General features: G+C 46.8%; 1 protein-coding gene across 3 annotated transcripts in view; it reads right to left on the bottom strand.

Moving 5' to 3' along the window:
• The window catches only part of TBX1 (T-box transcription factor 1), a 55663-nt gene that overhangs the window by 14674 nt on the left and 16378 nt on the right, over positions 1-24611 (bottom strand). For all 3 annotated transcript variants that reach the window (XM_080985158.1, XM_080985156.1, XM_080985157.1), the window contains 5 exons: positions 19143-19244; positions 11716-11887; positions 9506-9661; positions 1832-1899; positions 1397-1497 (listed from right to left, as the gene is read on the bottom strand). In XM_080985158.1, the coding sequence (XP_080841284.1) occupies positions 1397-1497; positions 1832-1899; positions 9506-9661; positions 11716-11887; positions 19143-19244 (599 nt within the window). The remainder of the gene's footprint in view (positions 1-1396; positions 1498-1831; positions 1900-9505; positions 9662-11715; positions 11888-19142; positions 19245-24611) is intronic.

The raw sequence follows: 24611 nt of genomic DNA, 5'->3' as shown, positions 1-24611 counted from the left end.
GAAAGCTTTGCTTGTGGAAACCTGTTTTTCTCAGGCGCATTGAGGCCACTGGATAGAAACTACTGGATTGAGGAAGAGGCAGTGAGCCCCACTTGCTTAAATAGGATAAACAGCCTATTGTGAAGTTTGCCACCTGAGCAAGTAAGTGCTTGGGGTGGTTTCTGCAGCCGTGGGCATTAGCAGCAAAACCCCAGAAGAATAACCAGATCAGCTTGCAGAAGGGAAATAAAGAAGTAGAAGCTTCCTCCCGCTGAAGCTCTGCTAGTAACTCAGACGCTTTCTCTTTTGTGAGCAAGATGTTTTTCTTGTAAGACTATAAACCAGACTGGCAAATCTCCAGGCACTGTGCCTCGACTAGTCAGTGGATCTGGCTGCTAATCACATTTAATTTAAGGCTCCTTTGCATCACACCACTTAAAGCCAAGCGCACACTTAGAGCTTCGTGTGGAGGGTGGAATCCCTAACTCTTACTAAGGCTGTCCCTTGTTCCAACGAAGTGACTTGTGGCGCTTGAACGACTCTTCCCACATTTACCCATTATTGGCCCTATCATTAGGAAGAGTGAGATATCCTCTTTTTCCATGTGGGGAAGGGTCACAGCTCAGAGGAAGAGCATATGCTTTGCCTGCAGAAGATCCCAGGTTTAAAGCGGGGTATCAAATCCAAACTCTTCTCCATGTAGGGGCGCACATTTGCCTCTGCTGTGGGCAGTTGGGAATCTGGGGAAGGGCCAAAGCTCAGTGATGGAGCCAGTGGCGTTGCAACGGGGGTGGGGGATAGGGCGGTGTGCCCTGGGTGCCATGTCTGCGGGGGTCAGCAATGTCTAGGCAACACGATGACCATGTGCATATGCAATAGACAATCTTTATAGAATTCCTTCAAACCATAACAAGTACAAAATGAAATCTTTAGTCTCAAAGTCTCTGAAAATCTTTAAATGAAGCGAGGTACCAGACTTTGTACAATGAAAGACAAGCTGTGAATTCTACGAAACAATAGTCAATATCCGGAATCACTGTTCAGTGTTGGACATCATATTTGCTGAATACACAAAGCTTCACAGCTTGTCTCTCATCTAGATGAACAAATAGTCTGACCTGTCCCAGACTCAATCCATTGCATCTCTAGGTAGGGCTGGGAGAGACCCACTGCCAGGCAGTGTAGTAATTCTGAGCTCGATGGACCAATGGTTTGGCTCATTGTAAGGCAGCTTCCTGTGCTCCTGTGAGGTGGATGCTCCCAGATCTACCTGGTTGGACCTTCTGCATACAAAGCTGTCGGCCTGCTACTCAGCTATGGACCTTCTCTATTCTTAGGTTGAGTTTTTAAATCTACCATAACAAGCCACAGCTGCCCTGAATGCAGGAGGTTTCCTACCATTGTGACGAAGACTCACCTTTCTCGGTCCCATTCTGGTGCACAGGGGAAGATACTGGATTTCTAGATCTGGCAAAAGCACTCATGAGAGGCAGGGCTCCAGGCCGGTGATTCCTGGGCCTAATGTGGGAAAAGAGTGGACAGAGTTTAGACTTTTCAAAGGAATAATGGGCTCTGAATAATGAATACACAACAAGACGTTATGTGAATAATCCAGCCAGCCAGCCAGCCAGCCAGCCAGCCAGCCAGCCAAGCAACCAACCCAATTCTCCAAGACACAATCTAAATAAGGCTTCCCAAATCTCAGCACCCCCGATTTCCCTTGAAGTTGAGGTAGCGCCCCAAATGGACTCCAGCTCCATCTTCCCTTGCTCTCTACACCAGGGACATGTTTGAATCCAAACCTAGGATGAACCTGGACCTTAGCAGAGGAAGGGAAGAAAAACATCCTTACCAGTCTTCTGGATCACAGTCCCGGAATCCTTTTGCAAAAGGGTTGCTGGCAATCTTTAGCTGGGTTATCTGAAGAGAGAGGTTCAAGGAAAGTAAAGACGTCAAGGGCCATTAAGGAACAACAATGTCACACTAACCAAGAGGGTGGAATCCCCAGGCCCTCAAGAGGGCAAGTTGCTCTGTTTTATCCTATATCAATTGTTCCAAAGCATGCCACACCATAAAGTCAGGGATGAAGAACATGTTGGACTCCAGTTTCCATCAGCCCAATCTAGCATGGTCAATGATCAGGGATGATGGGAGTTGTAGTCCATACCAGCATCCTCAGTAGGATCATAGGTTCCCCACTTCTGTTTTACACTGAATATGCAAGGAATTGACCCGGGGACCTTCTGTATGCAAAGCTATTTATGAGCCACTGTCAGCTCCCTCAGTGAAACTGGCTGAATGCTGGGCACAAAACCCGCTCAAAGAACTAACACTCAGAAAGTACATAGGGTTCGTTTATTTGCAGCTCCCTTTATTCTGAGCACATTTTGATCATAGCATGGTTTTCCTTCTTATAAATAAATAAAAGATTTTTGTACCTTTTAAGAGAGAACACTGAATAGGATCCACCCCAGTCTGGTATGCACAGGGCACATTAAGCACTTGAAATCCACATTGGGTTTCATGCCAGAGAGTTGAGCACATATGCATCTTGCTCCAACTAATGGGATTTAAACACTTTTAGTTATGGCTGTATTGCTGCAGCCTAGAGATGTACAGCACACCAAGTACAGCATGTCTGTGTGTGTGTGTGTGTGTGTGTGTGTGTGTGTCTGTCTGTCTGTCTGTCTGTCCAGGGGAGGGGAATGTACAGTGCTGGATTACCCAATAAGCAGTCTATGCATGTGATATGGGCACCAGCAAAGCAGGAACACAGGAAAAAATGAGTTGTTGTTTTTTTTAAAAAAAAGAATTTGACATGAGGTAGAAGAAGAAGGAAGGAAGGAAGGAAGGAAGGAAGGAAGGAAGAACAACCGCAGCAGAAATATGGAGTATCATACAAAAACAGATCGAAATAATGCAAGGGAATCAGATTCTGTCATGTGTTGCAATAAATCCTTGTTTTCTTATTGTAATATATTCTTCTGAGCTATACGTACTTGATTCATTTTTCTTGTGTGTGTGTGTCATAATTAATGTGAACCGAATCACATTTCTCCCCCATCCTTAATACTGGGTCCCCTTTTTGGTCATGGCACCAGGGATGTTTCGAAAATGGTTACAGGCAAATTCTCTCTCTCCCTCTATGCCTTGGACGTTCAACCACATGGCTGCTCCCAAATGCAAAATTGTACTCTGTGCTAACGCTAATTTGGGGCACCAGGGAAAGGCAGACCCACCCCCACCTCCAACATACATTGATCTGTCTGAAATGCAAATAAACTTGAAAGAAGACGTCACTTCATATGCCTCCCCCCACCTCCCTCCTCTGCCAAACCATCCCATCACCACAAGAGCAATCCTGTATTTGTTTCATTCACCAGGGAGAAAGACAGGGCATTCTCTCTCCCCCCCCCCTTCCACCCACCCCCCATATTTAAGCGAATCCAAGGATAAAGTATGTGATTGTGAGTTTCCGGAATGGGTTGAAAAACAAACTTTAAGCCCCTCAGTGACAGTTCCAGCCTTAGAGGTCAAACTGATAGAAAGCAGAAGAGAAGGAGCAGCTGTCCCAAGCCATCAGATAAATGCCAGTCGGGAGGTGGGGGGCAGAGAAGTCTCTTAAAGGCACCGCACTTGGCTCCCATGAAGGTTATTTTCAGATGTTGTCAGAACAGCAATTGCGGAACCTCTCCCCCTCTTCCCACCCCCCGCCTGCTTCACTTCTGATCTTATTATTTTTAGTGGGGGAAATGAAAAATTACAGGCCCAGAGTTCCATATTCTTTAGCAGTATGAATAATACTACTCTTGTTTCTTAGAATCGAGTCATAAACAAAAAGACTATCAGCAGCAATACAGGTTTACACACACACACACAGGCAAATTGTTGCATTTGCAGATCAGATTGGACCCACGGATTCAGAGGGACTTCCAGCTGTGTGGTCCTGTACACGCCTGCTCAGTAGTAAGATTCACCAAGTTCTGTGTGGCTTGCCCCCAAGGTTCATATGTATGGGATTGCAACACAACAGAGCAATCCTCTTCATGTTTGCTCAGAAGTCAGCCCCACTGTGTTCAGTAGGGCTTGCTCCCAGGCAAGCACGCTTTAGGATTGTCAGCAAAGTGTTGATGTGCAGGATTCATGGTGACACTGTGTGTCATCAGTTGTAACCTTGTGTGATGCTGCAGTGACAAAGAGTAGATATTCAGCCCAACTGTCTTGATACTGTTTTACACATCCTGATTTCTTTACAAAGAAAACGCTTCCATATAGGGAAAATGGGTGAAGCTTGAGTTTCTCCTCCTAACTAAGCAAATACAGGCAGCTAATCCATTAATGGTTGGAATGGGATGACCATTTAAAATGGATTCTCAGATTCAAGGTACCTTTGGGGTGGTTAATGTGTTCATTGGCTGATTATCAGTTAAACCAACGGCTTATGGACCACATCAATATTTATTTTGGCAAGGAAGTTGGTATTTATATAAAAAACAAATCTCACACACAAGAAACCCCAGAATCGATATTCTAGTCTGTACTTCAGAAAGGCAACTCATGTTTTATGCCATATTGAGTTCTATGGTTCAGCAGAGCAAGTCCAGATAAAACAGAGACCTCCCCCAAGAGGAGTTTTTCGGCTTACCAATTTTTACGTACTGTATTTGTACCACCTTGGTGGTGCGTTTCCTGCAGTACCTCAGACAGTGCTTGAGGCTTGGGTTTATACAAGCTGTGATGTCTCACTGATGTTCAGGACATTTTTGTGGGAGGTTTTCTTTAAGGCAAAACATGGAACCCTTGCCAGCTTCTTGGGGGGGGGGGAGATAATACTTCAAGGCCTCCCAGGGTGATCAAATTCCTTCAGAAACCAAGGGACGGGCTTAGCAGATGAACTGCTGCAGCAGAAAGAGGAGGAGGGCAACTCCCTAGGCAGTCTACGCAACTTGCTTTGAGACTCAAAAAGCTGAATGCAGATTATTCAGCCAGAGGACTCTGTCAGCCCTGTAGAAAGAGTTGAGTAGAACAAAAAGCAATGGACTGGCTCTCACAGTCCATTACTGATCCTTCTCTCTATAGCTCTGGTGATGGGCTTGTCTGCACTGCAAACACAATCTAGTTTCAAACCTGTTCTCATCTATCATGGTTCCCCTCGCTGCAAGGGGACACTGTGAATCAGGGCATTATGAAGCTGCTGCAAATCCTCTACAAGTGCTCCTCAGTCTCATAGGTAGAAAGACTCAACAGTAGTACTTTGATAAACCCAAATTCAAGTTTCTTCCCAGTCTAATTTTATTAAACTCAGTGGTGTAAGCTGTTTCCTGTTGTTGTGATTTTAAGATTATGAACTCAGGAGCTGTAATATCAAGAAAGAGACCTGGGGTCTTATCTAGTGCTAATCCTACCCAGAGTTGACCCATTGCAAATAATAGGCATGGCTATGGCCAACTTATATCCATTGATTTTCATGAGTCTAATCTGAGAACAGTTGGGTACAACTCACAGTCTGTGCAATTAGCTTGGAGTTGTTGGTGGGGCTATAAAGTACAGTGGTACCTTGGGTTAAGTACTTAATTCGTTCCGGAGGTCCGTTCTTAACCTGAAACTGTTCTTAACCTGAAGCACCACTTTAGCTAATGGGGCCTCCTGCTGCCGCCGTGCCGCCGGAGCACGATTTCTGTTCTCATCCTGAAGCAAAGGTCTTAACCCGAGGTAATATTTCTGGGTTAGCAGAGTCTGTAACCTGAAGCGTATGTAACCTGAAGCGTATGTAACCAGAGGTACCACTGTATTGCCATTTTGGAAGGCACCCCAAGGGGCATCTAGTCCACCCCCCCTGCAACACAGGAATCACAGCTAAAGAATCCATGGGCAGATGGCCATCACAACCTCCTGTGAAGGAGAGTCCACAACCATCAGTCACAACCATCAGTTCCGCTGCCAAACAGCTCTTATTGTCAGAAAGTTATTCCTAATGTTTAGTCACAATCTCTTGCCATTTGAATACATTGGTTCAGGTCCTACTCTCCGGAACAGCAGAAAACAAGCTTGCTTGATTTGTGTTCAAGAGAGGTTATCACTGATCCTAACAATATTTACAGTTCCTTCCAGTAGCACCTTAGAGACCAACTAAGTTTGTTATTGGTATGAGCACGCACACCAATAACAAACTTAGTTGGTCTCTAAGGTGCTACTGGAAGGAATTTTGGTATTTTGTTTCGACTACGGCAGACCAACACGGCTTCCTACCTGTAACTAGAAATATTTACAGTGTGTGCAACAGAAACAACATCTAAGCGAGCGCGCTGGGGAGATGTCTGAACTGGTTGGGTCCAAGCACTATGTTGTTACTGGTTTGTGGATGGAAGTTATTAACGGCTGTTCTTACTAAATCACTGCTAAGTTGGACTAGTGTGCTTCTAAGCTGAAATCCAGCAATTCACAGTTGCCATATTTCCCAAAGACCTCCATTCAAAGCCATGGGATTATCTAGGGAGCATGACACATACGTGAAACATGTAAGACAAATATGCATCCATAGCTATATTAGCAGTGACTAAAAAAACAGAGATATCAAAGTCTTAAAGCCATCAGAACAGCAGAAGAAGCTGGAACGTTTTGCTTTAGGACTTTAATCTGTTTTGTTAACAAATTATGGCTTTAGGGATTTAGCTGCATCTTTCCATGATCCAGAGCAAACAAGTGCTGTTTTATGCTTTACGAATTGTAGTTTTACCACTGCAATATTTTAGATTTGGACTTTCTCGTCTTAATTTGCTTTAGGATCAAGCCAAGGGGAGTAAATGTTCCAGGTGTGCTAGACCAGCCACTTTTGCTTCACAAATCTATTTAGGGCCATATTTTCATAGCTACTGCTTACTGAGTCACTTCAACAAGATCTATGTCAAAAACACGACTGCCTTTGAAGTGGGTGGGAATATACATTTTGCTTTTAATCCACATTGCTAATCTGCAAATCGCATCTTTTCCTCGGCCTTTGACACCTGAGATGCCTTTTTTTTAAAGGATCCACCCTATTTTTGTGAATGTGTTGAATAGGATTTTTTTTAATTGTTTCATTTTAAATTGTTGTAACCAGCCCTGGGACCTGAATGCAGGGCAGATGACAAAAAAATATATAACAACAACAACAATTTCCAATTGGATTATAGACTGTGGGTTGGATCCAGACGACGCATGAGGAAATTCCATTCACAGAACCCTGCTGTTGGATAGAAAGGTGGGGGCTCTTTTTCTGATTCATCCTAAATCTTCCTCCTGCAACACCCTAGTTCTACAAAATAAAAGGGGGGGAGGGGGAAACCAACCCCTTTTAACTCCTGTCATAGGGCTTATTTGTAGCATAGCTGCCCCTGTTCCTCCTTCTGAATACAGTGGTACCTCGGGTTAAGTACTTAATTTGTTCCGGAGGTCCGTACTTGGCTAATGGGGCCTCCTGCTGCCGCCGCGCCGCCGGAACATGATTTCTGTTCTCATCCTGAAGCAAAGTTCTTAACCTGAGGTACTATTACTGGGTTAGCGGAGTCTGTAACCTGAAGCATCTGTAACCTGAAGCGTATGTAACCCGAGGTACCACTGTATGTCTTTCTCAAGGAATACTTATGCTGTGGTTTGATAGTCATTTCCTCTCTCTAGGGATCCCTTGGAATTTTAGTTTTTGGGGGGAGGGGGCGCAGATTTCTTACAAAATACATAGCCCTTCCACTAAACCAATTGTTGAAGTCTTTAGGGGGGTCGCTGTTAGTGCTCCCCCATGGCTCAGATGCAGAGTTTGGATCAAGGGTCAGCAAACTTTTTCAGCAGGGGGCCGGTCCACTGTCCCTCAGACCTTGTGGGGGGCTGGACTATATTTTGGGGGGTGGGAATGAACGAATCCCTATGCCCCACAAATAACCCAGAGATGCATTTTAAAGAAAAGCACACATTCTACTAATGTAAAAACACTCTGATTCCCGGACCGTCTGCGGGCCGGATTTAGGAGGCGATTGGGCCGGATCTGGCCCCCGGGCCTTAGTTTGCCTACCCATGGTTTGGATCTACGAGGAGCCGTGCATTCAGCACCGAGCGGCCAATTTTATGCAACTCCCGTCTCGATAAGGTCAGACAGGACCCCCTCTGTGTTGAGTTTCCAGTGCCTCCTGAAGATTTTTTTCATTCTAGCACCCATTTGTGATCGTATGGTTTTAACCGCTGTCCATTTTCATTGTGTTGCATCCCTTGTATGCTGCTTAGAGATTACTGTAGCTAAACAATATAAAAACCTTCTAAAGAAATCAATAAGAAACTGCCATCCAACTAAGTTATAACTCAGAGCAGACCCACTGAAATGGATAAACTTGAGTTAGTCATGTGCATTAATTTCAATGCATCCACTTTGAGCAGGATACAACTCAATAATAATAGGAAGCCTAGTAAATATTAATAGGAAGCTGGTAAAAATTGGTTGTGTAGACGTCTCGTCCCCCCCTTCTCTCTTGCATTTTCCTTCTCCAGAGGCAATTCACACTCGACAGAAACCACAGACGAAGCTCCCTTGATGTTTGGCAGTTCTGAGTATGGAAGGCCCAGAGGCACAGAAATGTTTTTAAATGGCAGAGTGACAAGTTATATAATCTTTACCCACTTTACCTGGGAGTAAGCCCCACTGAACTCAAGGAGACTTACTTCTGAGTGCGAACAAGACTGAGTGTATGGGGGGGGCTCATTTAATTTCACTGCACACAGGTGGTGTAGTGACAATAAAGGCTTTTAGTAGTAATAGTAGTACTAGTAGTAGTAGTAGTAGTAGTATGCATGTGTGTATATATAGCATGGCACTGTTAACACCTCTTCATTTTATGAAACTGATTGAATAATAATTTCTGAATTATTTTAACTGCCTTGGATGAAGAGCTTGTTATACTCAAAATGTGCTGGGCATAATATCTGCTTAGAGGCCTGTTTTGTATATACATTAAAATAGTAACAGTAATAGTAGCAATAGTAATAGTAGGAGGAGAAACTGGAGAGCACTTGCAAATGTAATTTCCTTTAGTGCCTTTTTAGGTTTGCCTCCTTGGGGTTTTTTGGGGGAGGGGGGAGATTGGTTTTGGAGCCCAACTTATGCAAAGCATTTCATACATTTCTTCCAAAGGAGTCTGCAAGCAATTTTTGCATCTCAACCAGTTTGATCCCATCTGCGTAGTCTCATCACATCTGAGCTGATTTAACTGGGGACACGTCACCTTAAAGCACTTTATGGATAGTTGTTTTGTGGCTGGTGGGATTTTTTTAAAAAAACCAATATCAGTTGATTGACTGCTCTTAACAATGTCTCTCTCTCTCTCTCTCTCTCTCTCTCTCTCTCTCTCTCTCTCTCTTGCCTTCTCTTTTCCGGCTCTCCATCCATCATGTGGCTCGAAGAGAAGGTTGGGAAAGGTGCTTTTTCTTTTCTTTCTTTCTTTTGCTGATAAATGAAGTACTGGACAGAAGGTTTGTGTCTCAATAATGAACTCCAGATACTCACCCGATGGTTCTGGTAGGCGGTCACTGCGGTGAAGCGGGTCTCCTCGAAGACAAAAGTCTTATAGTTCTCTTCCGCGTATTTCTCGCTGTCTTTCCTAGGATCCACGTAGACCACGTGGAAGCGGGGCTGGTATCTGTGCATGGAGTTCAAAATGATCTGGATGATAAAACGAGCAAGGGAGATCGTAACTGAGTCATTCTACAACACCAAGATGGAAAGCAGAAAGGCAAAGGAAGGTCCCACGCAGGAAACTGACAGCGGTGCCAATCGGGGGCAAGGCTTTGGGGCAGACGTCTGGGCCCCTGCTTGATAGGAAACGCCCCCCCCCCCAGCACAGCAGAGTTGGCTTCTTACCATATTTTGAAGTATGTGAAGCAATTCACATTCCCATCTGAAAAGTCCATACCTCCCCCCCAATAATACCATTAAATACAGAGTTTCAAATTACCTAGCTGAAGTATACCATGTCACAGCGGGGGCAGACTGGGGGTGAGGGGGGTCAATCTGTGCACCCCTAACTTTGAGGAGACATCTGGACCGCAGAAGGACTCAACAAGGTCTACTGGTGTGCAATGTAAATCATTTGGGTGGATTTATTTATGAAATCACTGTGCCCCCCCCCCAAAAAAAGGAAAAAAAGAAATCTGGAGCAAAATATCAATGCCACTGCTGAGAAAACTGCACTGGCTGCCAGTTAGCTACTGGGTTAAGTTCAAGGTGATGATGCTGGTGTACAAAGCGCTATACAATTAGGAACCAGGATACCTAAACATTATTTGTTCATTGTGTCAACGGATGCCAATATTCCACATTTTTTCCAAGGAGCTCCAGGTGGCACCCATGATTCTCCACCTCCTCATTTAACTCCCACAACAACCCTGTGAGGTAGGCTAGGCTGAGAAGCAGTGATTAGACCATAGGTACTACACACCTGTGCTAGCTACTCTCTCTCTCTCTCTGTCTCTCTCTCACACCAGGCCTTTTGACCACACAGCCTCTTTATTTGAGTCAGTAAATCCCAATGATTTTGATTGAAACATTTTATTAATCTGGCTTGGAGGGTGTGCAATCTCTTCTAGCTTAGTTTTTTTGATGGGTGCCACTAAAGAAGGAAGCAACCCCATCAAAAAGTTATGCATTCTGAAGTCCAGGACACTTTGAACCATGCTTCTGTCTGCCGTAATTTCGGAGGGCCTGGGCTCTCAAATAAATACATTCAGGGTTGCAAGTTGTTCTCGTGCAAATTAAATAAGGCAACCTGCTTGGGCACCAAAATGTCTTCAAGTAAAATATGCAACGAACAAGCAGTTTAAAAAGCATGACAATGGTGTGTTTTGGTTTTTTTTTAAAGCAAACAGTGTAAACAATAAAATCAGAAGTTCAGTTCAGCGGGAGACTTGTGAAACTGCAGTGTCTCTAGGGGCCAGCAGAATGCCAATGCTGATGGGGCTTCTCATATTTCATCAGGGAGGGGTTTCTACAACACTGGTGTCAGCAGTAGAAAAGCCCATCTCTCTGTTACCATGAGCTGATAACCAACTGGGTTCTATTAGCTTATTGTAGTGCACTTGCTGAGGAGCAGAAGGTAAAATGTGTTGGGGGGGGGGCGTTTCTGGTCCAGAGTCATTTAGGGCTTTGTATGCAAGGAGCAGGGACACGGGGGCACTGTGGGTTAAACCACAGAGCCTAGGACTTGTCGATCAGAAGGTCGGCGGTTTGAATCCCCGTGACGGGGTGAGCTCCCGTTGCTCGGTCCCTGCTCCTGCCAACCTAGCAGTTTGAAAGCACATCAAAGTGCAAGTAGATAAATAGGTACCACTCCAGTGGGAAGGTAAACGGCGTTTCCGTGTGCTACTCTGGTTCGCCAGAAGTGGCTTAGTCATGCTGGCCACATGACCCGGAAGCTGTACGCCAGCTCCCTTGGCCAATAAAGTGAGATGAGCGCATCAATCCCAGAGTCGGTCACGACTGGACCTAATGGTCAGGAGTCCCTTTACCTTTACCTTTATGCAAGGAGCAGAACCTTAAAATTGGCTCAGTGGCCTTATAGACAGCTGTTGCAGATCCCCTTGTACTGGCAGGATATGTGCCAGATACAGAGCACCACTCAGCACCCAACTGCAAGAACCATCCCACACCCAAGACTCATTCCATTATTATATTGTTCAATGTTTCCCAGTTAGCTTCGCCCTCTCCAAGACAACACTTACATGTCCATTGTCATCCAATAAATTGTTAGTGAGCTTGAGTTTATCAAAGGAGACAATCTGTTTCATCCACTGGGCTCCCCTAGCTGGGGAATCTGGGTGATAATGGACTCTCCCTGGAGTTGCAGGGTCTGCCTTGCCAGCCACCAGCCAGGAGGAACTGTGAAATGCATATCTGTATGGGGAGAAAAGCCAGCAGTGGGTTAGCCGCCATGCTAAGTTTTACATTTGTGAATCTACGTTGCCAACAGCGAATTCAACACTTGTAAAAACATCGATTTTGATACATCAAATAAGCATCCTGTTCTTCAGATAGGTTAAGTAAACAACCAATTTAAAGAACGGGTTGTTTATTTACTCTGTCGAAATCAGCATCACCCTGTCTCAATGGACTTCAAAAATATTTAGGTGTTTTTAATTAGCGCAACAATAGTGTACCATTTTTAACAGTATGATTAGAAAGTGAGGCAGTGTGGTGCAATGGTGTTAGACCCTACTAGGCAAGACCCTGGTTCAAGTCGCCACTCTGCTGTGAAGCTCCCTGGGTGACCTTGAGCCTCTCTCTCTCTTTCTCTCTCTCTCAATGTAACCTACCTCAAAGGGTTATTGTGAGGATAAGATGGAGAGCAGGGAGGAAAACCACACGCCTTGAGCCTTGTGGGGGACAAGCAGAACTTCAAGGTAATAGGTAAGTATTGCATTTGGGCACAGGTCACATCTACTGTAGTGAGGTTTAATTTATGATAGCGTTTATAAACTGCCGATCTATCTATCTATCTACTAATATATAATATATAATATATAATATATAATATATATATAATGGTGGTGGTGTACAAGAAATTATAAAATAGGGAAATGTTCCCTGATACCAAGATGAGGTATGGAATGCAGATAGAGAGAATTTATAAGAATAATGATCTGTTGTGACCTTGACGGAAGTGTACAATAGATGAGCCTTCTTGTGTTTGGGCTTATTTTCCTCTCCCCACCCCCCTTTCCCCCCTCCTCCTTCTTCTTTCCTTTTTCTTTTTTCTTTCCCATAATGGCTTACGTTCTATGCCATGTACTCTGATATTTTTTGTAGTTTTTTTAGCTTTTTCCATTATTATTATTATTATTATTATTATTATTGATTTTTCTTTTGTAATTTTGGTTGTTTATCTGTATTTGTTTAAAGCAAAATAAATGTATTAAATTTTAATTAAATAAAAAGAAATAACAAAATCGTAAAATCCAGAACAAGTGGTCAGCACTGACGAAGCACTTGGTGAAACATAAAAATTTTGAGTAGGTGACAAAATATCAGCCTTGTAGGTATATTTGATTTCAACAGTAGTAGGGAGAAGGAACACCTCCCAACCAGAGCTGAAAGCCCCAAAATGGGGCGCTCTGTTGGGAGGGCAGGGGCAGGACTGAGATGGCCCAAGATCCACCAGATCCCAAGCTGGTGTCCCAGCCAGTGCCAGCCAGTACTGGGCTCCATGCAAGAGTAATTGCTGCACCAACGCAGAGCTAGCACATAGATCAGGCCCGGTCTGTGGCTGGGCAGTAGACATAGAATCATAGAATCATAGAGTTGGAAGAGACCACAAGGGCCATCGAGTCCAACCCCCTGCCAAGCAGGAAACACCATCAGAGCACTCCTGACATATGGTTGTCAAGCCTCTGCTTAAAGACCTCCAAAGAAGGAGACTCCACCACACTCCTTGGCAGCAAATTCCACTGTCAAACAGCTCTTACTGTCAGGAAGTTCTTCCTAATGTTTAGGTGGAATCTTCTTTCTTGTAGTTTGGATCCATTGCTCCGTGTCCGCTTCTCTGGAGCAGCAGAAAACAACCTTTCTCCCTCCTCTATGTGACATCCTTTTATATATTTGAACATGGCTATCATATCAGACATGGAGATCCCTCTCCCATGATTTAGAGCTCTGGCGGCAGCAGTGGTAACTTGGACTGCTCTGCCTACCCCACAAGGAAACTAATTGTGGGACAGTCAAGTATTGCATCTGTATAGGGCTGTAGCTTTAATCTAGGGAGCCCTTGGCAAAGGAACTTGGAAGCGAGACAAAGAGACCTACCACAGCCAGAGGCCGGGCAGCATTTGAGCCACTGCTCAGCCAAGGAATTTGTTCTCATTGCCAGCACGTCGCCTTGAAAGATGCAAAATGACAGTAACTAGAGGGTGCCGCTGACCATGGGCAGAGAGTTCCTTTCACCACAGAGTAAACAAAAGCAGTGCATGGACATCTGGGATGAGAGAAAAGAGCTCCAAAGTCAGAGTGGATGTCTTCCAGAAAGGGCCTTTCATTTCTGAACTTTAACGTGTGGGTGTGTCAGGCTTTGCTTTTCCTTCTGTGTGATGGGAACAACTTCACTTTCTGCTCTTGTAGCTTCTCAACCACTAGCTTGCAAAGAAGCTGTAATATTTTAGTATGAGGTCTATAAGTTGGTGGGAACAGCTGATCAGATGCTTAGGAAGTTAAGAACATTAGAAGAGTCCGGCTGGTTCAAGCTAAAGGGATCTCTGGACACCTAGGCCACTGAGTCATTAGGGCCCAATAGAGATATGGTAGGAATATAACAACAGCCCTGCTAGGTAAAGGTAAAGGGACCCCTGACCATTAGAGGTCCAGTCGTAGCCGACTCTGGGTTGCAGCGCTCATCTCGCTTTATTGGCTGAGGGAGCCGGCGTACATGTGGCCAGCATGACTAAGCTGCTTCTGGAGAACCAGAGCAGCGCACGGAAACGCCGTTTACCTTCCCACCGGAGCGGTACCTATTTATCTACTTGCACTTTGACGTGCTTTTGAACTGCTAGGTTGGCAGGAGCAGGGACCAAGCAACGGGAGCTCACCCCGTTGCGGGGATTTGAACCGCCAACCTTCTGATCGGCAAGTCCTAGGCTCTGTGGTTTAACCCACAGCGCCACCAGCGTCCTTCCTAGGCCACTGAGTCAGTAGGGCCCAATGAAGATATAGTAGGAATATAACAACAGCCCTGCTAGGACAGGCCAAAGGCCTATGTTGTCCGGCATCCTGTCCTTACATTGGAGAACCAAATGCAAAGAGGAACCGAATGTCCCAGGAACTCTCTCTACTTATGATTCCCTGCAGCTGATATTTACAGGCATTCTGCCTCGAAAATATCTATCTAATGCTGAAATCAGCACCAACCCATCTTAGCAAAGGTGATCTTTCTATTAAAAAAAGATAGAGAATCATTTGGCATGCCTCGCCCGAATCAAGAGAGAAGCATGTTGAAGCAGTAATTGGTTTAAATGTCATCGGGACAGTTAAATATGTTGACACCTATGCATGTCTACTCAGAAGTAAGGCCCACTGAGTTCAGTGGAAACTTCTCTCAAATCAGTGCAGTCTGAAAGCAGGTTTCCAGCAAAACCTGCCACCGATTTGTTCTTTCGGTGTGTGTTTTTAATTCCCCAAAGTCCACATTGATTCAAGAGAGTGCCAAGAGAGTGCCATTCTCTTTTTTGTGATTGTTTATTTAAAAGTCTGCTTTGGCTCAGAGGGAGAATCTTCTCGCCTCGGAATTGAGCAGAACCATCACTTGCCAAAAAAAATGGAAGGAAAGGAGAGGGTGGGGGGGAGAGAAAGGGAGAAAAAAGAGAGATATCCTCAATTAGATGTTCTATATCCCGTTGCCTTTGACAAGCAAACATTTCTGAAATGCCCTGGGAAGCTGGAGATCTGTCTAAATATTTACATCTTTGGCATCGGGATTTCATAGGAGCAGGTTTTTTTGTTTTTCTGCCAGGCGCCTCGGACCTGGAGCAAAACGCATAAATGCTCCTTTCACTGGGTCTTTGAAAACCCTAGGCATGGGGGGGGGGGGAGTCAAAGCCTATAACAGGGGGAGGATGGGTGTGAAGGTGGGGAATATAGTAAGCTGGCTTATATTAAGTCAGAACATCAGTCTTGGCAGTGGTTCTCCTGGGTTATTATTTATTTGTCTTTTTATTTTCCTCCAAGGAGCTGGCACATGTGGTTATCTCCCTCCTTCCTTAATCTTCACAACAGCCCTATGAGGTAGGTTAGGCTGAGAGGCAGAGATTACCCAGTCAGCTTCATATCCAAGTGAGTGGCGCTGTGGGTTAAACCACAGAGCCTAGGACTTGCCAATCAGAAGGTCGGCGGTTCGAATGCCCGCGACGGGGTGAGCTCCTGTTGTTTGGTCCCTGCTCCTGCCAACCTAGCAGTTTGAAAGCACATCAAAGTGCAAGTAGATAAATAGGTACTGCTCCAGCGGGAAGGTAAACGGTGTTTCCGTGCGCTGCTTTGGTTCGCCAGAAGCGGCTTAGTCATGCTGGCCACATGACCCGGAAGCTGTACGCCAGCTCCCTCGGCCAATAAAGCGAGACGAGCACCGCAACCCCAGAGTTGGCCACGACTGGACCTAATGGTCAGGGGTCCCTTTACCTTTACCTCCCGGTCCTAGTCTAACACTCTAACCACTATGCCACACTGGAATGGACAGGGAGTCTCTCCCAGCCCCATATAGAGATAACGGGGACTGAACTGGGGACCTCCTGGCTGCAAAGCACTGAGCTGTTCCCTAAGCAGCTCCCCAGAGGAAGAAAAAGGGGAGGGAGGATGTATCCTTGCACTGGGGAACAGATAGAGCATGGGTAGGCAAACTAAGGCCCAGGGGGCGGATCCTGCCCAAATGCTTTCTAAATCCGGCCCGCAGGTGGTCCAGGAATTAGCGTGTTTTTACATGAGTAGAATGTGTCCTTTTATTTAATGTACCTCTGGGTTATTTGTGGGGCCTGCCTGGTGTTTTTACATGAGTAGAATGCATGCTTTTATTTAAAATGCATCTCTGGATTATTTGTGGGGCATAGGAATTTGTTCATTTCTTCTTCTTCAAAATATAGTCTGGTCCCCCACAAGGTCTGAGGGACAGTGGACCAGCCCCCTACTGAAAGAAGAAGAAGAAGAAGAAGAAGAAGAAGAAGAAGAAGAAGAAGAAGAAGAAGCAGCAGCAGCAGCGTTTGGATTTGATATCCCACCTTTCACTCCCTTTAAGGAGTCTCAAAGCGGCTAACATTCTCCTTTCCCTTCCTCCCCCACAACAAACACTCTGTGAAGTGAGTGGGGCTGAGAGACTTCAGAGAAGTGTGACTGGCCCAAGGTCACCCAGCAGCTGCATTTGGAGGAGCGGAGACGTGAACCCGGTTCCCCAGATTACGAGACTACCGCTCTTAACCACTACATCACACTGGCTGACCTCTGAGATAGAGGTTATTGTTGCCTAAAATGAATCTCCCCTGTTTCCCCCACTTCACATTCTTATGTGTCCCTTCTACTGCTCTCGTCAACATGTCAGTGACAGTGGCGAACTTAGATCACTTTAGACATTGTCTTACGAGGACACACCTCTTTCGATGGCAAGTAGTCAGTGTAGGTGCCTTGCAGATATTGTTGCACTCCTGCCCCCAGCAGCCCAAGCCAGTATGGCCAGTTGTCAGAGATGATGGGAAATGTAGTCCAAAAAATATGCAGGACACCATGTTGGCGATGGTAAGGTGTGTTTTTAATGGGATTGTTATTTAGTGTGTTTTAATTATGGGTGTTCGTTTGTTTTCATTGCTTATTTCATTGGTTCTTATGAACTGCTGAGAAGCCTAGCATGACTTTAAGTGGATTATTATTATCATTATTATTATCTGACTCAGAAGACTAGGTGCTTACAAGGGTGCTAGTTTCGGGACACCAGGATTAAACTGTGCAAAGATGGAGAGCGACTAGAAATGTACCATATATGTACATTAACTATTAATAAATAATAAAATGATAATGGTGATGGTTTTCTTCCTTTGAAATATGGGACACCAGATTCTGATAGATGGGGCCCTGCTCCAAAGTCCTGCGCTCTATGGGGCTTACTCCTCAGTAGCTGCCTACAGGATCCCAGACTCTACACCCAGTTCCCTTTCAGCTGGCTGTTGCTTCCTTCCTGACTGATGTACGCAGCAATTGCAATAAACGACTACAGGATCCTAAACGTAGCAGAACCTACAGAATAAACACGCATAGGAGTGTTGTAGCAGACAACAGATTGTGGCCAATTAAATTCTCCCGAGTTTGGGGGTGGATGGATCGGGCGGAGGGGGGTGGGTTGGTTCTCAGTCAACCCGATGATCCCACCCACGATTCCTAAGGGCCTGCAAGCCAGAAATCGACTTCCACCGACCGAACCCGTTTGGAAGGATGGCCGTGAGGCGGATTCTTTTACCGAGTACAAAATTGGAGATAATCGCTGACAAATTGCCGAGGCCTCGGAGCGAAAACACGATAAAAGAGGCAGTAAAATTGGGATGTAAACGCCATCCGGGCTTGGCATTCCTGCGCATTGGAATGGCAGGGCTCAAAGCTGCCGGTTCTGCCGAGCTAAGAGATCCCGTGGGGAGTGTTTTCCCCTCTCTCCCCTCCCGCGCGACTTATCCCTCATCTGAGCCACCGCTCCCCACATTCCCACGGCATTGGCACGCAAGAAAGTGTTTGCACGTCGGAATGCGCCCAGGCGTGTCAGTGTCGCTGAAACGATATGCTCGAGCGGAGCGGCAGTCCAAAAGAGGGGTGGGGTGTGTGTGTGTGTTTCAACTTCTACTTTCAATGTTGCAATTATAAGCGTGAATTATCTTGGAAGTAAAGCCCAAGTAATATAAATGGGACTTGCTCGTGAGTAAAGATGGGTAGGGCCGGGCTGTGGTAGGCTTTGGGACACTTTAGCTGGGAAGAATAAGCCTGCATCGGGCTGCACGACGGAAAAGTTACTTTCCCGTCTCCAGGGAAGGGCAAGAATTCTAGAACATGATGCATGGAGAGATGGTGAATTTACAACTTTTGAGCTCCCTCGTGGGTTGGTTTATATAAGGGAATAAAGCCATACAAATCAGAATCCATTAGATAAATAAATAAACTGTCCTGATCTGGGATTTACGAGTGCTTATATCGAACTCAGTTTTGGGATTTAAAAAAAAAGGTTTTTGTTTGTTTTGCATTGGTTCCTAATATTTTCCAATCGCCCCTTAGACTTTGATTTTAAGAGAACGTGAAAACACGACATCCTACAGCTTGAACACTAGCAAACCCCAAAAGAACCATTGGCGACTCCAGCCCCACAACTCTACCCCCCAAATGACCTTGCAACACCATCCTCACCACCATATCCATTTAGAAGCGAGTCCTAACTGAATTCAACGGGGCTCACTCCAAAGTCGGCGGAGTTTGGGAGTCTGGGGTTTATTTATATACTTGTAAACCGCTTAGTGCAAAGCGCTGAACAAGCGCTCCCTAGTCTCCCAGAGCTGCGCGGGACTCCAAAGTTTGCTGAGCGCCGATTTGGGCTCCCTTAATGAGAATCTTTGCTTCCAACCCGGGAAGATGGGCGGAAAGAAGTACTTGCCGGTATCGCTTGTCGTCCACCGGTACGAAGTCCATCAAGAGCATGTAGTCTGCCATAGGGTCCATCCCAAAAATCTTCACCTGGAAGGTGGGGAACATCCTCCTGGATTAGGGAAGGAAAGGACAGCGCAGATGATGAGCCAGTTACAGAAAAACGTTTTTTCTGATCCTGCCTGCACCCGGTGGATGGCGAGGTACGTGGGAAAACAAAACAAACCAACACATCTGACCCGACTGGGCGCTGCCCTAACGATCCACGGATTAGAAGCGGCTGCGCTGGAGACGCCTCATAGCGAGTCAGATCATCGGGCCACCTAGCTCAGCATCATCCCTACACCGACTGACAGCTGCTCTCCGGGATTTTAGACCTGCGGCGGGGTCTCTCCTCCACCTGGAGAGGCCTGCAAAGCGGATGGTCTACCAAGGAGCCTAGCTGTAGCGCACACGCTGTGCGAGCGGTTGTTGGATCCTTTTATTTGAAGGCCCAGCTACCTGGAGAGCCGCTGCCTGTCAACCATACAGTGGTACCTCGGATTAAGTACTTAATTCGTTCCGCAGGTCCGTACTTAACCTGAAACTGTTCTTAACCTGAAGCACCACTTTAGCTAATGGGGCCTCCCGCTGCTGCTGCGCGGCCGGAGCACGATTTCTGTTCTCATCCTGAAGCAAAGTTCTTAACCTGAAGCACTATTTCTGGGTTAGCAGAGTCGTATGTAACCTGAAGCGTATATAACCCGAGGTACCACTGTACTAAGCAGTTCTGGGGTAAATGGACTGCTGGCCTTTTCCTGGCGTGACTCTGCGAGGCGGCTTCACCTGCGCTCCTCACCCTGGTGTTTGGAAGGTGGTTACGCACAACCCTGGCAGCAAATGCAAGTCTCAGTGGAACCGGGGAGAAAACCTTTCAGCCCGTGTAAGACAAAACTAATTGCGCCTGCAATACCTAATTATACCTAATTGCAAATTCAAATGTATCCCTATCGTGTTGTATGACTTCCTTGATGTTGTTTGTGGGCTGGAACTGGTCTGGGACCGAAATAACAAATTCATTCAGTCTTTGAAGCCCGTCCCTTCTCTCGGAAAGAAAGTGGCGTTAGTGGCGGGCTTAGAGATGAGTTTAAATCCAAGCGCCTGTGTTGCGACAAAGGTTTGGGTAAGCGTCGCCAGCCTGTCAGGGTAATGTTGGTTAGTTAGGCTGGCAATGCCCTAAGAACAGGTTAGGAGGATCAGAAGAAAGATTCGTCAGAAGAAGCAGTTCCGAGCGCTTAAAACCCGTGGGACTTTGGGTAGCATTATAAAATGCTCTCCTCGGCTGGTTACGCACCATACATCTGAAGCAGATTACATCACACACACACACGAGAAATCTTGGGAAGTATAGTTTACCCGCCACAGGGCTTCGAGTCACAGCACCCTTAAGCTACAGTTCCCATGGTCCTTTGGGGAGCGGGGGAGCTGTGCGCTTTAAACGCGTGGCGTGTGTGCGCGCAGCCCTTGTCTGGCTGTCGTAAACATGCTACTGGAAGCGCATGGAGAGCGTGCACAGCTTAGTAGGCCAGTGAGTGCTCTGATTCAATCTCCGGTTTAAAGGGGCAGGGGTAGATTTCACAGAGTTGCATGCCGAGTTGGAAGGGACCACGTGGGTCATCTAGTCCCTCCCCTGCAATGCAGGAATGTTTCGACCGACGTGGGGCTCAAACCCACGATGGCCCTGAGATGGAGTCTTATGCTCTACTACAGAAAAAGGGATGGTAGGAAGGAGCACCCGTCGGGGGGTTTGGAGAGCCGCAGCCGGGCGTGTAGACCAGGCTTCCTCAACCTCGGTCCTCCAGATGTTTTTGGCCCACAATTCCCATGATCCCTAGCTAGCAGGACCAGTGGTCAGGGATGATGGGAAATGTAGTCTCAAAAAACATCTGGAGGGCGAGGTTGAGGAAGCCTGGTGTAGACTACAGTGGTACCTCGGGTTAAGAACTTAATTTGTTCTGGAGGTCCGTTCTTAACCTGAAACTGTTCTTAACCTGAAGCACCACTGTAGCTAATGGAGCCTCCCGCTGTTGCCGCGCTGCCGGAGGAAAATTTCTGTTCTCATCCTGGAGCAAAGTTCTTAACCCGAGGTACTATTTCTGGGTTAGCGGAGTCTGTAACCTGAAGCGACTGTAACCTGAAGCGTATGTAACCCGAGGTACCACTGTATAGAGCGCGAGGTGAACCAAAGGCCTTCCTATGTTGTTCCTTAATGCACAACATAGAGAGAAGTTGTTTGTTAGAAGTGGATAAACTGGAAATGAAAGGAAGCCGCGTTGGATCATTTTTTTTTGGCGGTGGGGAATAAGGCTGCTGTAGGACCAACAACTATTACATCCAAAGATGATGGAGAGCAAAGTTCCGAGTCCCCCACGCCACTTCTTCACGGAAGAGCTCTGGGAGATCCAGAAGCTTGCTCATAACTATGTTTTGGTTGGTCCTACGGAAAGGTATTCCCCACCCCACAGACCAATACACTGCTCTCACGCTCTCTCTCGTCTCCATTCAGAGTTGGTCCCCCCCGGGGTCATCTAGTCCAACCCCCCGCAATGCAGGCAACTCCACACATCCAATCTGAAACCATACGGGGAGCGCCCAGCTTAGCTTTGCAAATGTTCCAATTGTGTGTTTCATTTGTTTGTTTCATTTGTTTCAATTGTGTGTTTCATTTCATTGTTTCTTCTCACCCCGTTCCCTTGTTACAGCTTCGTGGTATTTTAGGGGCACCGGAAATGTAGATGCAGGTCAGAGAGAAGAAAAGCGCACAAAGAAGAAAAGCCAAAAAGGACACTTAAATCCCTTTGACTTCAGTGTGGCTTTCTTCGGAAGAGGGAGTGGCAAACATCTGCTTAAACTTATAAATCCAAATATTTTCGCTTCTAGCAGGGCTGGATTTTTTCCTCTCTCTCTGAGCTTTGGATGTCTCCCCTCCCTCCCCCCCCCATAAAAAAAATACAATTCTAGGGGCAAAAAGAGGAAAGTGAAAGCAGCCTGAGGAACTCTTAATAGGCCGACCTTCGCCCACGTGGGTACCACCCTCCTCCTCTACTTCTTCCGAGGATGCACGCTGCTCCCGAGATTCAGCAGCTTCGGATCAGGTCCCACATGCACAAGTCCCGCTCCCAGGGCCCAGGCTACCCCGCCTCAGGCTGCTGGTGGCGGCTTCTCCGCAGTGCAATGAATTCAAAACCCTTGCAGGCAGAAATCCAGCAGACCAAGGAGAAGGATTCTGCCTCGCCTTTCATCCAGCATGCTTCTCTTCGAAGTGCGGGGAGCTTCTTCGCCCCCTCAAGTTGCACTCAGGGTAGACCCATTAAAGTGAATACACCCAAGTTAGTCGAGTCCTTCAGTTTTAATGGGTCTACTCTGCATAGGGCGAACGTCGGACAACATAAGACCCTTGAACATTGGGAACGGATGTGGACCGGCCAGGTGAAACAGCGCCGCTTGAGCCTGCTGCAAAGCCGTTGGTTCTCCGCCCACGTTTCCCCCCGGGGGCTGTCTGGAGCCTGCACAAATATGCGCGGCATCCTGGCTTGGGAAGGATTCCCCCTCCATCTCCAGGATGAGCGCCCCAGCTTGCAGAAGGGTGCCAGCGTGATTCTGTTGCACCAAAAGCAAGCGAAGAGCCGCCCAGTGGCTCGTTAAAGGCCAACAGATTTACTGTGGAAGAAGTTCCGGTGGATTGGCGCATTCCCGGGGCAGGAAAAGCGTTTGCGCTCCATAAGAAGGCGATCCTGTTCCAGTTTGCCCGAGTGTGACATACATACGCGAACAGGAAGCTGCCTCCCATGGACTCACACTCATTGGTCCATCTGCCTCAGTACTGTCTACACTGACTGGCAGCCGTTCTCCAGGGTTGGTGATGCTCTGACACTCAGCTACAGCCTTTCCCACGAAGCCCCTTTATAAGCTCCACAAACGGTGCTAACTTCGCCGAAAATCGCTCTGTAAGACGCTTCCTCTTCCCTCCCTCAGTTGTTAGGGCATATCGTCTCCGAGGTTTTCTGGTACTCCGTGCTGAGCAGGATGCAGGACTCGGAAGTTAGCAGCATCGCATGGGGCATTAACTCTTACTGGGGGCGAAATGCCCCAGCGCAACCAATGGCTCTGGCAGCAGCCCCAAACCTTTGCACCCCAGCGAAAGTGTGCAGAGGAGACTAGGCGTAAAAGCTGTGGGAATGTTAAGGAAGGTAGGAGAGGATATATTGTTTTGATATTATCCCTCCTCACGCTAGTGAGTAAACAGGAGCGCAAATTCCCTTTGCAGCTTATTGGAAGCAAGTTGATGATTCGTTAGAACCCTTTAATGAAGCAGTCAGGTCTGGCTTGTCCAGTCTGGATTCTTCCTGGTAAGTTCCCCCTTTATCTCCCTCTTAGAATAATAACAAAACAACACAGTCTTCTTTAAAAGAATAAAGTTTTACTCACATTCAGTCCACAGCAGTAACCTGAAGGCAGGCTTTATCATGTGGTTACAGTGAAAAGAAAAAAGGGACGCAGGTGGCCCTCTGGGTTAAACCACAAAGCCTAGGACTTGCCGATCAGAAGGTAGGCGGTTCGAATCCCCGCCACGGAGTGAGCTCCCATTGCTCGGTCCCTGCTCCTGCCAAGCTAGCAGTTCAAAAGCACATCAAAGTGCAAGTAGATAAATAGGTACCGCTCCAGCGGGAAGGTAAATGGCGTTTCCGTGCACTGCTCTGGTTCGTCAGAAGCGGCTTAGTCATGCTGGCCACATGACCCAGAAGCTGTACGCCGGCTCCCTCGGCCCATAAAGCAAGATGAGCACCGCAACCCCAGAGTCGGTCTCGACTGGACCTAACGGTCAGGGGTCCCTTTACCTTTACAGTGAAAAGAAGTCTGAGCAGCATCTCAGTCTTTCTGCTTGTAGGCTCCATCCTATGTGAAGGTTGAGCCATGCGCTGGCTAAGAGCCAGGAGAGCAAGGGTCCAAGACTAAGAGTAAATTCTGATGGCTCTTAAATGCAGGCATCTTCAACGGGGGTGGCCATAGGACTGTGGTACAGGGTCTGCTTCGCATGCACAAGGTCCCACGTTCAATCCTGGCACCTTCACGTGGGTCTGAAACCACGGCTACCAGTCATTGTTGGCAACGCTGAGCTAGATGGAAGAAAGGTCTGAATCCCTATAGAGCAGTTTCCTCCGTGTCTATGCCTAGCTTGGCTCAGAAGAGCTTGAGGAGATCAGCCGAGGAAGGACCCAGCATCACAAGACTGGAGGCAGGTTCCCCAGGCGAGCCACTTTCCCAGGTGACCAAACTTTTCCCAGCTGAGGGGGCGGGATGTGATTTGGACATACACGTTTCTCAGAAGCTCAGCCTGGAGCTTAGACTGAGTACACCCCACAAGTTTGAAGCGCAAGGCTCTCCCACCCCCACAACAAAAGAATAATGCGAACTGCAGTTTGTTAAGGGTGCTGGGAAC

This window comes from Podarcis pityusensis (assembly GCF_964106645.2).
Source record: "Podarcis pityusensis genome assembly, chromosome: 16".
Classification (NCBI taxonomy): domain Eukaryota; kingdom Metazoa; phylum Chordata; class Lepidosauria; order Squamata; family Lacertidae; genus Podarcis; species Podarcis pityusensis.
This window is presented reverse-complemented; position numbering and strand designations above follow the sequence as displayed.